The sequence below is a fragment of the Fulmarus glacialis genome, unplaced genomic scaffold, assembly GCF_000690835.1.
Source record: "Fulmarus glacialis isolate BGI_N327 unplaced genomic scaffold, ASM69083v1 scaffold38333, whole genome shotgun sequence".
Classification (NCBI taxonomy): domain Eukaryota; kingdom Metazoa; phylum Chordata; class Aves; order Procellariiformes; family Procellariidae; genus Fulmarus; species Fulmarus glacialis.
The window spans coordinates 3,688-19,929 of NW_009202984.1; the positions used below are offsets into that span (position 1 = coordinate 3,688).

A 16,242-nucleotide genomic window follows, 5' to 3' on the forward strand; every position below is an offset into this window, starting at 1 on the left:
ATTTAAAATACTAATTTCAGCATACATTCATTTATTAGATGTAAAAGTTTAAATACTCTTTGGTAATGTGGCAGTCTTTTTGTAATATTTCCATGTTAGCTGCTAGTAAAGAATATCTCATTTTTAGTAAGCATCTAAGACTCTTGAGGGCATCCTGATCTTGAAAGTAAATTCACTTTTTCAGTGGCTACCAATGTAATCTTTCCCAGTTCTGCTAAGATCCAGGGTAACGTTTTTCTTTGAATTCTGAGTAACCTGACTCAGAATCAGTGCTAATGACTAATGCTAATGACGGGAGCACTATTATCTTTGTACCATACACATTCAACATTCTGCAGGCTTACAACATATAATTTAAATAGCCTGAGGTACATTAAACACAAACTGACACATTCACTTTCAGAATTCTGGTTTTTTTTCCTCTTAAAAGCTGTATTTTGCCTTCAGTCATCATTTCAGTACATCCGTAGTTCCTCTTAAATCTTTCCCTCTTTTTTTTTTTTTTTCCCCAAACATAGAAGACTGCTATTTTGAATCACAAATCTGAAAAGTAAATATATCTACAGTATGTCAATCCCAGTCCCATTTCCCCCTTATTTTTTCCAAAATGAAAGTTTGTGTAATTCAGTACTCAAGACAGACTCTACTTTTTTTTCTGATAGCATGTGGGAGAAGGAGCTTGAAAATGCTAGGGAACATCAGATCTCATTGAAAGAAGGGAAGAAATACCTGTGAGCTCTGCTGTGTGTCCCAAAATTCATCTAGTACCGTGAATTTCGGTGTATTAAATGCAGAATTCAAGACTGGAGGATATACCACAGGAAAGGCAAGAGTGGTACAGGATTACTTCTCCTAGCATTGCCTGCATTTGCTTCAAAACTGGAGTCTGTGCATTCTTTTGGGGCCCAATTTGATGGTCAAGCTAGTTGATTTTTAATTCCTAAAAAGGCTTGTGCGTAATTCTGTGTTACACAGCTGCTTGCAGGGCTCAAACTAGCACTTTTCCATAGTTCTACGCTGCGCTCTGTGAATGTTACCAGGCTTCAGAATGATGTATAGGCTTTCTGCACTGTGCAGTGTATATTGATAGTTCAAGTATAGCGAGTGTCCTCACACAATTGAGAACATTCGAGCAATACAGAGTGATTGTGTTAGCAGGTGAGACACAGTAGCCGTGCCCCCAGCCAACCAAACCTTTGTGTAGTAGGGCTTTTGTCAAGGACTGTAATGTATATGATAAAAGCTTAGGTCCCAGGAAACTTCTAAGTTATAAAGAGAGTTACTTCTGATCAACTTGCATGCATCTCAGTATTCAGTTGCAATGCATTACTGTGCACTAGGAGTAGCTTGGCTGTTTTCAACCTTTTCCTTTTTCTTTTTTTTTTCTTCATATAAATAACTTAATGCATCAAATAGGGCAAGCCATGGTACAAAGAGCATGACATCCGAAGAGATCCTGGAGACATATGGAAGGAGGGAGTGGAAGCATTTTAATACAGTCAGTGGAATGGTTTCCCGCTCAGGTAGCTATACCTTAGCATATCCTCTTCTTTGAAATTGCTCTGGCCGCTTCAGTGCCTCATAGTATTAGTTCTTACCACAAATATTTAAAAATACTTGAGTTGAGAATTGCTGGAATAGGTAAATGTTTTGTGAGAGAGTTGGTTTTTTGTATTTTCAACTTCTAATACTAGAGTTCAAGTTAAATTTAGGTCACTAGTGACAAGACAAATGAGCTGACATTATAGGCGTGTTTTGGTTATAGAGATGGGCACATTGTTCCTTGATGAAGTGCACTGAGATTACCAGCCTATCTCATTTAGGACATATTTAGCAAATCTTATTTTCCTTAATTGTTGACTCATTACCATCAGTGCTGTTACTGGAGGCCTAGGTGCAGGTGCAAAGAACAGAGCAGATCTGGAAACAAAACTTCTCCTGCAATTGAAGTTTTTGTTTTAAGATGGGAGTGACTTTGAAGGCACTGTGGCTAGGTTTATGTTCTTGCTCTGTGCTTCTTCTCTCTTTTACTTTGATCTTGGCAATTGTGAGTAATACACATAAAGTGCTCAGTCCTATGTAATGAAGAGATTTTCCTTGAGATTTTGCTGACATAAACTTGTTTGTGATGCTTATTCTAAACTGCTTATTCTGAATTAATCATTTTCAACAGGGTAGAAGAGAAAGGTTTCCTTTGGTCATATAGCAAATGTGACTTTCTTATTCATTGAAAAGTGCACTTGGTCTCTCTTGTGAATGTTAATCCGTGTTTTGCTGACTTGTCTCTTAGGTATATTAAAAACCAGCACAGACAAGATCATGAATACAAAAAATCCCACTGGTTAAGTCAATTCACTCCTAGTAAAGAGTTGTTGAACATGACCTCAGTCTGGGGTGACATTTGGACCCTCCTGATTTTGTTCTGTTTTGGGGGCTCATGTAATAATGTGGGCATGCTTCCCCTTGGGCCAAGGTGCTGTCTGCAGCATGTATGTGCAAAGGACAAGACTATGTGTAAGACCTGTCCAAATGTTTCTGAAATGACTTCTCAAACCCTTTCTTTTTGTTTCCACTGATAGGGAAATAGATATTTTGGAAGAGTTGAGTGATACTGTCCTGACTCTTAAGCTCCTGGTTCTCCCCCATCTTTTCCACCTTAAGTTTTAGAACCTTAAAATGTATTTTTAAAATCTCACTGGCTTGATATAGGTGAACAACTTTCAGTTGCCAATTATGAGAATCAGAAGTGGGAATAAAGACTAACAAAAATTGGGAAGCAGATAATGCTTATTACCAGTACAATCCAAATAGGAGCTTATGCTATTATTTAAATGTATTTTTTTATTTGTGATTAAAGCATACAATAAGGATTAAAAAAAAGTAGAATTTTTTTATTATTTTTTTCCAGCTAAATACTATTTGTATGATAATTATTTTGACCTGCCAGGAGCTCTCTTGTGTGCAAGGGTTGTGGACAGCTTAGATCAGGTAAGAACTGGATTGTTTGAAACGAAGTATTGCATTATCTTTCTCTTCCCCCACTACACTTCTTGCATGCATTATTAAATGCATACAAATAGTGTGTTGAACAACATCAAGATCTTTAGCTTTTTTCTTGTTTGGAATTTTTCATGTCGGATTTAGTGTATTAGTTGTCTCCGAAGCTAATTGTGAGCTACATGGCGTGTTCAAAATAAATGTACTTCCACAAGAGGGCACAAATAACTAGGATACAAGTAGAAATGTACTGTTTTCTCAAGCTTACTCTGTGTTATGCAGAATATAGTTCTTAAAATCTTCTTCAATTATACTTGATGATACCTGAATTTAATGTAAGTCTTTTGAATAACACGGTTTGGTAATTTGCAAGGTGTTAATGAGTTGAAAGCTTAATTTCATCCTTTTTTAAACTTGTTTTTGTCTTAAATATATTGATCTATATACACAGATGTAAATACACCTCTAGAATAGTATCCAGGTTTTTTTTCTCTGCTAAATAATAAGTTAAATTCTCAAGGTGGAAAATAAAATTGCTTGAACCTTTTTCAGTGCTTTTTAGATAGATAGAATGTCCGAAATACTACCTTTGAAGTATGATGTTAATTGATTTGTTTGTGTTAAAGAAGGCTTGAATCTTTAACTTGTGTGCAGCTGGGGTAGGAGAGGGTTTTTCTCATACAGTAGGTGTATTGGTGTTGAAAGAGTACTGATGTAATCTTCTGGCTAAAGGTACCAAAGCGCTGCAGCACTGAAAATTGCAAATACTAAACTTTGTCTGCAGAGTGAAATTGACAGCTGTGAGATGGGTATCTGGGATCCTTTTGGGTATCAGCTGACTTGATGCTTTAGCCTGCACTCCGAAATAGCACGCTGTGTAGATTGCTGCCTAAGTGCAAGTGCTGCATGAAGAGTTGGCTAAGGCTAGCTTATCAGGAAGAACTGAGGACAGGTGTGCCATAAGACTCTTAATTTTGTGCCTAATTAATCTCCTTCCTCTACTGTTCACAGCTTAGAAACCTCTCTCAGATGTGACACCTGTATTGTATTATTTCATTTAGACTTGGCACAAATCACCTACTTACTGATAGAGAAAGCGTGTCATAGCATGCGTGTAATAAGCTTGCACATTCAGTTACTAATTTGCAAGCTGGAACACTGACCCTGGATCAGCGCTGTCTTTAGCCAGAGAGAATTAAACCCATGCCATTTCTCCAGAGAGCTACTAGAAGTGGGTCACGCGTCCTCTTTACCAGCTAGCAGCTCTTGAATATTTTACTGGATGTTGGCGCAGTTTCAACAGGAGGGCCACAGTAATTCCCTGGGATGTTACCATCAACCAGATGAGAAGGATGCAAAGCAGGAGGTGTTAGGCCTCTCCAGCACTCATGCCTGCAACATTCTGCATCCTAAGGGTTAGAAACCACCACATTTTCTTCCTCCACATTTCTGAAAGGAAGTAGAGCCTTCTGTTTTCTGTTCTGGGAGCTTGTTTAGTAAGGGCTATTTTCTTATCATTTTCGGAAAACGTTCTAGGATCAGGAAACAGATGGGAAAACTGTTTGGATTCAAAATGAGTTTAGACATGAGTTGGTTGCTGGGCTGCTCTACACTGTTAAGAATGAATCTGGTTTTGCTGTGTCCAGAGCCAGAATTCTTATGTATTTTCAGACAAAGCAGAGGAGCTTCTTAGCGTTTTGGATCTTTGCATTGAAGCTCTACACAAAATACTTCATCTGATACTTCAGCTAATGAAATCACATTCGATAATCACTGCCAAAATCTTGGTGGACTGCATGGGCATGTACACAGTTTTCCCTCTGCTTTCTGGGTATTGGTCTGTTTTCTTGTTATATCTCACATGCAACAGCTGTAGATTTGCAAGGAATTAGTTTTTCTGACCAGTTATATTAGTCTTCTCTGAGGTCAAATGTTTTGAAGGAAGTGTGCCTATTTTTAAACTAGTATCCGTCCGTCCTCAGAACAGCACGCTATGGAACTGTTAGCTCATTGCACTGATTTTTTTAAAAGAAACAAACAAAAAAAACCAAAATCCCAAACTAAGGAACAAGTCAGCCATGTGGAGTATGAGGGGAGCGGACAGTTGAATCCATCTGTCCCCAAGCTTAGTGCTAGCGTAGTCTAGTGCCATCGCTGGTAGAGAGACAGATGCTCCCTAGCATCTCCTGAACACGGCTTTGAATAATGACCTTGGTTAGCAGCTAACTGAAGTTTGACTTATATGAAAGCTTTTCTTTTTGTTAGTCCTTTTATGTATTTCTGCGGCAGTTTGCTACAGGAATGGATTAAAAAAAGAGAAGTTAAAAGCCGCAGCATTGTATCTTTCCTGCTTTTAACCTGTAGAGCCGGTGGGTGATAAGCAGACTGCCGTAGTGCTTGTCAGTCGTGCAACAAAAGACCTTGTTTGTGTGACTTGCTGTTTGGGAAATTAAGGGCGGACTGTTCTTCTGGAAGCCTCCATGGCGGGTTAGGTCTGAAATAGCAGTTTACTTCAGTACATATAAACTACGTGGTTTTGGTTGGTGATGCTAAGGGTTGGGGTTTTTTTTAGTTTCTGAATGTTCCCCTCTCTAGAAAATGCTTTATGATTACAAAATGGGTCATTATTCAGGTATCAGTGCAGATGTCAGGACACAGAGGACAATGCCGTGAAATCTGTTAACAGTTGCATTGAAATTTGTCCTAGTGAGGGTGTGGAAGGCCTGTTACAATGCTACGTGATACTTTCCACAGTGTACAAACTCAAAGAGATTATACTACCTGGTTTGCCGCTGCCCAGTATCTTGTAACTCTGGGTGCCTCTTAGCTAATCCTCTGCTCTGTAATATTGGCTGGCTGTGTAATTGCATCTGTGTTTAATTCAGCGCTCCTAAAATTTGTGGAGTTTGAGAGTGCTGTGGGGCTCAGCTGGTTGAGAAGCTTTCCCTCTCCCTCGGTGCAATGCTGAAAGGGTGTTGAGGTCAGCTGGAGCTCTTCAGTGCCTGGGCGGCTTTCTAGGAACGGCGAGAGACTGTTCACAAGCGCAGTTCACCTTCCCCTGTCCTTCTGCCAGAGCTGGGGTTTGGCAGTCTTCAGAGTACAGTGTAATGCAGTGCTGCTCAGCCTGGCTTCTGGTTGAATATTTCATGCGGTGTTTGGGGTGGAGCTGTTGGCAGAAGGGCATTACCTCTAAATTATAGCAAAGGGCTTTGCCAGTTCTGAGGGTGGAAGGTGATATGAGTACCAGGCTGTAGATAATGTCAACCTGCTAATCACGTACAGTATTTGCAGTTCTAGGCAGTGCTTTTTCCCAAATGTCAATGGGATGGCTCATTCAGTAAGTTGCTGTTCTGTCTAATGCCCCCTCTTGCTGTAATGTTTTAGGGTTCCTCACAAATGTGAATCCTTTCTCCTTTCCCCTTCTTCCCCGCATCCCATCACATCTTTCTGAAGTAGGGAGATATCTTACCCAAAGTTCACAGTCAAGCTGGGTACTGAGTCCTCATCTCCTGACTCCAGTCTAAGACTGTTTTACTCCATTTTCAAAATACTTTTGTTTATTAATGGAAAAAATATGAAAGCTTGAAATAGCTGATACTTGATGTAATGACTAGGTTCCTTTTGACACTTACAGCATGATGGTCAGAAAAAATATGACTTCTGGAAGGACATGGTGGCTGCTATCCAGCACAATTATAAAATATCAGCTTTTAAAGGTAAGTGGGTTCACTGAAAACTTACTATACTAGCTGAAAATGTTACATGTGCCTGCCAGAACAAATACATTTGCAAGTACACTGTAGGTTACTCAACACAGCTTTTTACTTTTCAAGCTTACAAATAGTTGTATAGTAGACACATGTTTATCCTGAAATAGAACATCTTTATCATTACTATTTCTATTTAGTTTAGCTGGAACTGTTTTGCTATTTTTAACAACACTTGTCATGTGCTACTTCACTGAATTTAGAGGAAGAATGGTTTCTTCCCATGATTGGTATGGTAATGTGGACATCCTTGAACTGTATTTTGATTCTATTCCTTATGGTGGTGTACTCCTAAATAAAATCAGAAAAGCATTGGAAAAAAAAATTAAAGTAGTAACATTTGATAATTTTCTTTAGCGCTCTAGTTTTGATTAGAATTCCTTGTGTATTATTGACACAATGGTGAGAAGATTGTATTCCTGTTTTTTTAAACCTTTTTTAAATTCTGTTATTTTGTTAGAAATTGCGGAGGAATTTTTTTTTAACGATAGCCTTCCTCCACCCAAAGCCAACCTTATAATACTGTAACATAAATTAGAGTTGGAAAACATCTTGGATAGCCTTCCGCTAGAAATGCTTTTCTTCCTTCACAGACTTAAATTCCAAGTTTCTATTAGGCGTATAAAATAGTAAGTTGAGAATAAAGGTTAATCATCTTGCATGTGCGCACAATTAATTGAAATTATTTTTAACTGGGATTTTTTGTAAAAAGATTATATGCAGATCAGTTCAGAATTCTGTATAATTTTGCTGATAGTATTTTCTGATAGAATTACCTCTCTTAATGCAACAGTCATTAGGCACAAGTATAGTTTAGACCTTCTTAAAACTTACCTTTTGTTCACCAGAGCTGTACTAATTTCTGTATTCCTTTCGAACAAAATTGTCTCAGAGAGGTTCCAAACAGAAATAGAAGTTGATGTCAGGATGCATATTGTAAAAGACAGCGAGATATTCCTAAAATGTTTTTGTTTGTTGTTGCTACTGTGTTTCCATTGGAGCTTAAGAGCGTGATTGGTAGTTAGGAATTCCTCTAGGAACTCATTCATACATGAAATAAATGTATCCTTTGTTTTCTGCTGATATTAAACCAATCCTAATCAACTGTAACTATTTTCTTAGCATTTTTTTAATTCTTTTTTCAAATCATGCATGCTCTTTGTTTTAAAAGGTGTGAATCATGCAGTGTTTGGCAAAAAGAATAATTTTAAAAAGAGTTCTTTGGAAATTGGTTCAAACTGAATTTAAAGTCTGATTTGAAATCAGAAATAATAGCTTTGTTTTATTTCTGTGAGTGTCTGCTTGTGTGTACATGTGTATGTTTATGCATATACCTACCTATCCGGTACCTATTTGTCTATGTAAGCATGGAATCTGCATACAAACAGATGTGTGGTATGACTTAATCCTTTCTAACTGCTATCAGAATTAGTGCTTAATTTAATACACCCGAATCTTTGTTATAAAAGTCATGAGGCACATGCACAACAGGGTAAAAATATAAGAAAACATAGTAACTGATAGGCTTGAGTTATTTTGGATAAAGCTCTGTAAAATCAGAAGTAAACCAATGCAGATTGTATACACTACTTAAATATTTTAACATATGAAAGTACTATGCTCTGTCATGCATCACTTTAAAAGGCTTCAAAGTGGTCTTATTTTCCTTTTAATAATGTGGTCCAGTGAATAAAACACTGAACAGGGAGTCAGAAGAACCAGTCAATTTCTTCCTGTATCACTTACCTGTGATATTCCCATGGAGTATCTTTTTGCTTCAGGTCCCTCTGTGAAATGAGAATAATGGTACTAATCTTGTGTCACAAGTTTGTGCCAAAGAGATTTTTTTTTTTTCCTCAGCTGCAAGCTTAACATAACTTCCTGAGGAAACTCCTAAACCTGGCTCTAGCCCAATATCTACATACCAGGAAGCCCCACTGTCTTTCTTAGCCCAGAGCCTGGCCTGGAAACCACAGCCTCTTGACTTAACTCCATGCCCTCGATGCCTTGTAGAGGGTTTAACCCTTCAGAGAAAAGCAGTCCTTATTAACAGTTAGTCAAGGTAAAATTTCTAAAGCAAACTTATTAAGTGGTCAGTTGAGGAGACACAAAGTTCCCCAGTCGAAATGCCATCTTAGTAGTGCCATTGTCAGTGACGGAGCAGAACGACTGACCTTTTTTTTTTTTTTAAATCCGTAAGTGTTTGCAAGTCACTCTGGTTTGTTGTCAGTATGCCCTTGTTTCTCTATGTCCCTTCTCTTTTTCACATGATTTCTTTGATCATAATCAGGTGTCCGGTGGATTTTGCTTTTCATTGTCTTAGCTATGGTAATTGCCTTAGATAATTGCCCTGTGATATTTTTTTTGGATGGCTCTTTCAGATAGCCATGATTGTCCTGACTCAGCCTAATGAAGGGTATTAACCCACTCTTCTACTTGTAAAGAAGTGAAGAACTGAGGCTTGCAGAGGGAGAGTAAGAGCGTTCCAAAACAGTCTTGTGTTATTCAGATACTCTTTCTGAAGAGTAACTCAAAAAAACTTTGGGGGAATCTATTAAACAATACTATCAAAAAAGCATGATGTCAGATAGCAATAAACAGAGATATTTGTATTTTCAAAATGGTCATTTCTTACCTAAGAATGCCCTCTGCAATTGATATCCAAGTTGAGTATTAAATTACTTAAAATTCTTTTTGTAAATCTTTAACTTATTACTGGAATATTTTGCAGCTTTAAGGTGATTAACATTAGTTTGTATGTGTTTAACTTGGTTTATATTCTATATAAATTAGTAAAGAGCAATTTTAAAAGGAATGGCATGTGGCAATGTATTTTACACTGTATAAATATGTGGACAGAGGCCCACAACACATTATGGAAACAAAGTTTGATCTTTAAAGGAGTAATGAGGGTTTGAAATACTGTATAATTATTTCCACATGAAAAATTTCAGATTTGTCGATTTTTGGACAGGAAAAGCAGTAGTTGTTGTAGGAGGAAGTTGCCTGATACAACTTCCTAAAGCAGAATTTTGTAAAATGTTTTCTCTTAAAAGCCGCTTTATCTCTGTCTTCCATGGTTGTACTTTCCCTATCATTTCCCTGACACTTCTGAAAACCGTAGCATCTGTGGTTATATAGTGAAAATGATATATCTGTAATATTTTCAATCAGTTCATAAGATTATATTTCATTTTGGAAGTAAAAACATCATGGCTAGTATGGCAGCAGAGACTTCATAAATTTCCCATAAAAAGGCTTGATGGGATCTGCTCTCAGGTTTCAAGGATTCATCAGAGAAATTTGTCACTGACTATCTTTTACAAAAAGGAAGAATATCAGAGAAAGAAAGTGCTAGACTTAAAACCTGTTTTTTAGTAACTTGCATTTTGTCTTTTATGTGATTGATCAGTATTCTGAAGTGGCATGCTGATGTACGGGAAGTGTTACTTTGGGGAGGAAAACTTTCGGTCTTTCTAAACTACTCCATTCTCTCCCCAAAAACGTGCATGCGCGCGCACACACACACACACACACACGTACACGTACACATACAGAGAGGTTTTTGATTGCAAGTTTGTTATTACCCTGTTGTCTTGGCAGAAGACAATGAATCTAGGTGTCTGTGATATGTGCATTATATCCTTTATATGCAACTTCAAATAGAACAAACAAAAAGCAAAGATACTTTTCTGGCCAAAAGGAAAGAATCCTCCAAAAATTGTGCAAAACATGAGAAACTCCTAATGTTGATGTAGTCCAGTGATGAGAGATCATTATTTGTCTTAATTGTGAAAATGGCAACAAAGATAGAAGCAAACACATTTGTTACGCTTCTCTGCTGGGCTTTCCAGCTAAATACAGAAGGGATTATTTGGGTGCTTCATGTGTTTGAACGCTTAAGAACTACTGAAATTTGTCTCAGAAATCTTTTTTAAGTCTTTGGAAGTGAGTTTCGTCCTATTACAGGCTCTTATATTTTCATTTTAATCTCATATTGGATTTTGTTTCCTCTAATGCCCATGATCCAGAAAAGATGTCATTTCTGGAAGAGCTTTATCTTTAGGTAGACTGCTGATCTTCATGTGGAGGAAATATTAAAAAACAAATTTAAAAATCTTACAGACCTTCTCAAGGTTCCCTCTAAATTGAGAATCCAAAGCTAAAATCAAGGTAGAAGTTGCTTGTGCCACGATTTGGTGTGTAATCTCTAGCTTTTCAGTGTTAAGAGGTGCTTGCTTAATGGCTTAATGTCTGAACAATTACGAAAAGCCTTCAAAAAGACGGGCCTGAGGTACTGAGCTTTTGACTTATTTGAAGTCCTATGTGTTCATTCGAGGAAGAAAAATGCTAAAGGACAAAACCTGATTTAAAGTGGATGGACGGTAAGAATTGGTGATCCATGCTTTTAAGAATAGTTTAGGCCCAGTTTCTTGTGCAGAGACTAGTTAGTTGGAATCACAGGACAGTAATGTAGTGCTGAGCACCAAGCATCTCCAACAATTTTAAACATGCTTTGGCATACATTTCAGGTGTAAAGCAATTATCCAGAAACTTTACAACTACTGAGCAGTATTTTCCAGCTCCAGTATCCAGTCCCTCTATTTGTTTCTGAAACAAAAGTGCCAGGTTGGTTGAATGTATTGGCAGCAGCACGTGCTATGTTTAAATACTGGAAAGTGTTGTTGAACTAATGCAAGTGACTGCATAGCAAAACATTTTTAGTGCAAAAAAGAGATAATTCTTAGGAGATCTGTAATTAGTATTTGGCCTAAAACAGGGAGGAGGAAAAGTAGGGATAGACAATTCAGACTTCAGTGTCTTGAGTTTTATTTTGGCTTGAAAGAGAGGTATCACAGGATTATTACTTATTAATTGTTTTACTGTCCACTGTATTATTTCCATACAAACTTTTGTATGCAATGTTTATAATAGTAGTACCAATTTGCTTGCCTAGGTCTACTTGGCTGCTAAAATAAGCAGATCTCACGTTACACACTCTACTTAAGCACTTACTATTTTACTAAAGTATAGCTTAAGCCACAGGCTTCCTTATCTAGCAGCATTCAATAAGGGGAGAAAAAACAATTCTGCAAAGTTACTTTCTTGGTAGTTCTTTACAGTTTCCAAAACATCATGTAGTTTTGCTAACAATGGATCAATCTATAGGTGTCCTCAATCTTTTTGTTAATCCCAACGTATTATCAAGTATTATCAAGTACTTGGGAAATTGCTGATTTCAAATGTACGCAATATAACAAGCCTCAAGTTCTGCTCTTTCATGAAGACATGGTGATACCACAAAGCTTTTAAACATGAGCCTATGTACTTTTAGTTCAAGTGATTAAAAACTTCAGTTTAAAAAAATTAAGCTAAAAATAATAGTTTGAGTTTATAAGGTTTTGATGTATATGATACTTTTAAAGCATGTGAATGGTAACTACCAATGTCATTGGTAGAAATGTGTCATCAAACTATTACGGTTTGATAATTTATAAGCACTAATTTTACTAAGCTAGCTTACTTTGTACTATTAACTTTTCGTAGTGCCTTAACAGGTTAATGTAATGTCTAATGTTTGTGAGACATGAGTGTATGTAGGTATGGTAAATATGATTATGTCTACTGACTGATTACTGTCATCGTGTGGTACATTTACCATTTAAGTAAAATATAGTCCCAAGAGTATTGTGCTTTAAAGGCAGGAACTGTTCAGGGAAAAACAGTGCAAAGATTGTCTCCAATTGTGATAGTTGTTTTACTGTACTCTGAACATCGTAGTTTTACAGAATGTTAGGAGCTTAAAAAATATTGAACTAGTTTGTTGCAGATTACAAAATGTGCATCAAAGAAAGCTGAGTGGATTTCTAGGCTTCAAATCTGGTTGCTTTTTCATATTGTGAAAGTTTTAGACCTTCAGTAACAGGTAATAATTTGTAATCTACCTTTCTGCAAGATAGTTACTCATTAATAAGAAAAATGGAACTAAATTAAAACTGTGACATGGTATGCACTATATTAGAGTTGTGTTTTCTGGACTCCTTGATAGCTTAAAGGTGAAGCTGACAGGTAGCAGATTAATGTTACTGAAGTGTATTATCTGTCTGTTGTGATTACCATGCTGTATCTGAGACTGTTTACTTTGAATAATACCTGCATTTAATTCAAGTATAGTGAAGTATGATCAAGACTCCTGGAGTGGCTACTTTATGTGTAATGAGAAGTGATAGTTAGAAATTCTGATTTTTTTTTTTTTTTTTTTAAAGAAAAAAGAGAGAGACTGGTGCATTGTATTAATTCATAAAATTTTAATGTTGCATTCAGTTGGACAATTGATCATAATTTGAAACAAATTTCTTATGACAATTCTCTAAAAACATAAAATATTATTCTACTAGGTTTGAACCAATCTGTTCCATCTTCTCACTCCCTCCTCCATTTCTGTTGCAAAATTGAAGTTGCATGACCTGCTAATGATGAATCAGATCAGTGCCCCATTAAAATGGTCTGAAGGAGAGAGTGTCAGGACAGTGTAAGTGGGATGTTTTAGATGCGAGCAAATAGGAAACCTGAGAAAGAAGAGTGAACATAGTCAGAGGAATAGAGACCATTAGATTCTGAATTGGGCAGTTGGAGCCATACTTGATCGTTCTCCATGAGATCAATGACAGCACTGCCAGAAGCCTGGTCAAGGTATCCTTTCTTGTACTCATCGTAAGTATACATGAGTGGGGAACCATTTTTGTAGAGCGCAACCCAAACATTTGTTCCTTTTGCATGTACATGGTAGGAGAAGTAGTACAGTCCAGGGATCCTGCAGGTGAAGATTCCTGTTCTGGGGTCATAGTGTTGCTGCCTATTGTACAAGATTTTATCAAATTTGATGGGGACTGTTGCCCCAGGGTAGGCTTTTGAGAGGATGACACTGAAAGCAGACACTGGCATCCCTGTGAGAGCTTGGTTTACTCCTGCTTTCACGAATGACATTCCTGATAGCTCCCGAGACTCTCCTGCTTTAACGTAGCTTTCAGGCATCTGTGGGATTACGGCTTGGCCAGGGGGACCAGGAGGACCTGGGGGGCCTGGCAAGCCAGGCTCTCCATTGTTGCCTTTAGGCCCAGGGGGTCCAGGTGGTCCCATGGGTCCGCTTAGGCCTTTTGTAGAAATACCTGCTGGGCCTGGCAGTCCTGGTGCTCCTGGCTCACCTTTCGCACCAGGGGCTCCTGGCAGGCCAGGGGGGCCAATGGGGCCTCTGATCCCAGGTATTCCTGAAGGCCCTCGGGGGCCCGGCTCGCCATTGATCCCTGGCACTCCCTTAACTCCTTGTGGACCCATTGGACCAGGCAAGCCAGGAAGCCCAGCATGGCCAGTGTCGCCTTTTGGACCTGGGAAACCTGGGTGTCCCTTAGGACCAGCAAGACCCTGCTCACCTGGGTATCCTGGTTTTCCCTCTAATCCTGGTAGACCTCGTTCACCCTTGGCTCCTGGGAATCCCGGGGGGCCTGCAGGGCCCGTGTCACCTTTGGGTCCGGGTAGGCCATTCTCACCGGGCAAGCCTTTGAGTCCCTGAGGGCCCATGTTCCCTGGTGGCCCGGCAGGCCCTGGTTCTCCTGGCACACCACCTGGGCCTTGGTCTCCTTTAGGTCCTGGAAGGCCAGGAGGACCTTCAGGCCCTCTGTGTCCCTTCATCCCTGGCAATCCTGGCTTTCCGAATCCTGGAAGACCTGGGGATCCAGGCAAGCCTGCAGGTCCAGGGTGTCCCTTGGCTCCAGGGATGCCTGCTGCTCCTGGTGGTCCCATTGGCCCAGGCTTGCCGATGCCGGCTTCTCCAGGTTCTCCTGGGGAACCCTGGGGACCTGGGACGCCAGCTGCTCCGGGTGCGCCTGGTAAGCCTCTGTCACCTTTCATACCTGGCTGACCTGGAAGACCGTTTTCGCCAGGCTTCCCTACCCCAGCAGGACCGGGGAGGCCACGGGGCCCCTGTGGGCCTGGAAGACCCCTGTTACCTGGGCGGCCTGGAACGCCGAATCCATTTTCTCCCTTTTGTCCGTTTATACCAGGGATACCTGGCTCTCCCTTCTCGCCGGGGAGGCCCCTTGGCCCTTGAGCTCCTGGAGGGCCTTGTGGTCCTGGCTTCCCAGGAACAGACAGTCCTACGGGGCCGGGAGTGCCGGGGGGTCCTTGTGGCCCTCTTGCGCCTGGGAGCCCAACAGGTCCAGCTTCTCCTTTCTCACCGTTTAGTCCTCTGTCTCCTGGCTTTCCTGGTAGACCTGGCATGCCTGGCTTTCCAACCGCAGAGAATCCAGGTGGTCCTGGGGGACCAGGGGGGCCTTGGGGACCAGGACTTCCAAACCCTGGTTTTCCTGCAGGACCTGGTTGTCCTCTTGGTCCAGTAGGGCCTGGGGGACCAGGGGGTCCTTGTTCACCCCTTATCTGCACACCTGTGAGAGAGAGGAAACCAGGTCAACCAGGGCAGCTACAACAGATTTGCAGACTTGTAGCATGTGGTGAACTGTGTGAAGGGTTACCTTAATTTGAACCTCACAGAAGTCAAGTTTCTAATACTGTGTTTGGTCACTGAGAACCTGACATTCAGGACAAAAGTGTCTCAGAGCTCCTATATGAATAATTAACAAGTGCAAATGTGTTGGAGTTGTGTTGTGAGCTACAAGGCCTCTAGAGATTTTTTTGGCTTCAATACATTTAGGGTCATCAGAGAGCTTAAAAGATGTTGTGCAAGTAGATGCAAACTATTAAGGAAGAAAAAAACCAGGTAACTGATTTAGCAAGTTATCAGACTTGCATCTTGATGATGAACGAAACCAGAGAAAGCTTCCCGTGCAGATGCAGCTACTTTTCTGAAAGTATTTGGTGCCTCATTTAAGTAGTGAGATTTTTGTCCTTCCCCCCCTCACACTTCCAAAAGTGGGCCGTGGCTCTGTTTTTTTTTTTGTAAACATATGAATGTTATATTTTCAAATACTGTCTTAAAGATTTTTGTTTGTCATAAAAATATCATGCAGTGGCAAGGTCACAAGTGGTAATTCATCTTACTGCAGTCAGAATTCCAGCATTGTTTTGTTAATAATACTTCATTTCTTAGTTATCAAAACAGCAGGTGGAGCCACTAAACCAAATGTCACAAATAGAGGAATAAACAAACAAGCTCACTGCTTAGTTTTCTGTGCACTTTGGAGGAGCTTGCAGCTTCCTGTTGCAATTAGGATACTGATTTGTAGGACATTGCAGACGAGATTAACATGGATGTTGTACGACTATTTCAGTAGTTTGCAGCAACTGGCAGCATTATAGAACGAAATACCATACCTATGATGAATGTTAATTTAAAAGGTCATTTTAAGAATAAAACAGGGATATAGGAAGAGCCTGGATTCTGATTTTTGTAATGGCAACATATTCTGTTGATGCTTATTTAGAAAAGATTGATAAGATCAACAGTTGGATCAGCTAAACTTTG

The 16,242-nt window shown here is 39.5% G+C and overlaps 1 protein-coding gene across 1 annotated transcript; it reads right to left on the reverse strand.

Annotated features, from left to right (window-relative positions):
- Positions 1 to 13,055: 13,055 nt before the first annotated feature.
- COL10A1 (collagen, type X, alpha 1) lies at positions 13,056 to 15,205 on the reverse strand (the record flags this gene model as incomplete). The annotated part of the gene is made up of 1 exon (XM_009574490.1): positions 13,056 to 15,205. A coding segment is annotated over one exon (1,895 nt), but the record flags the coding sequence as incomplete, so codon positions are not given.
- Positions 15,206 to 16,242: the final 1,037 nt, after the last annotated feature.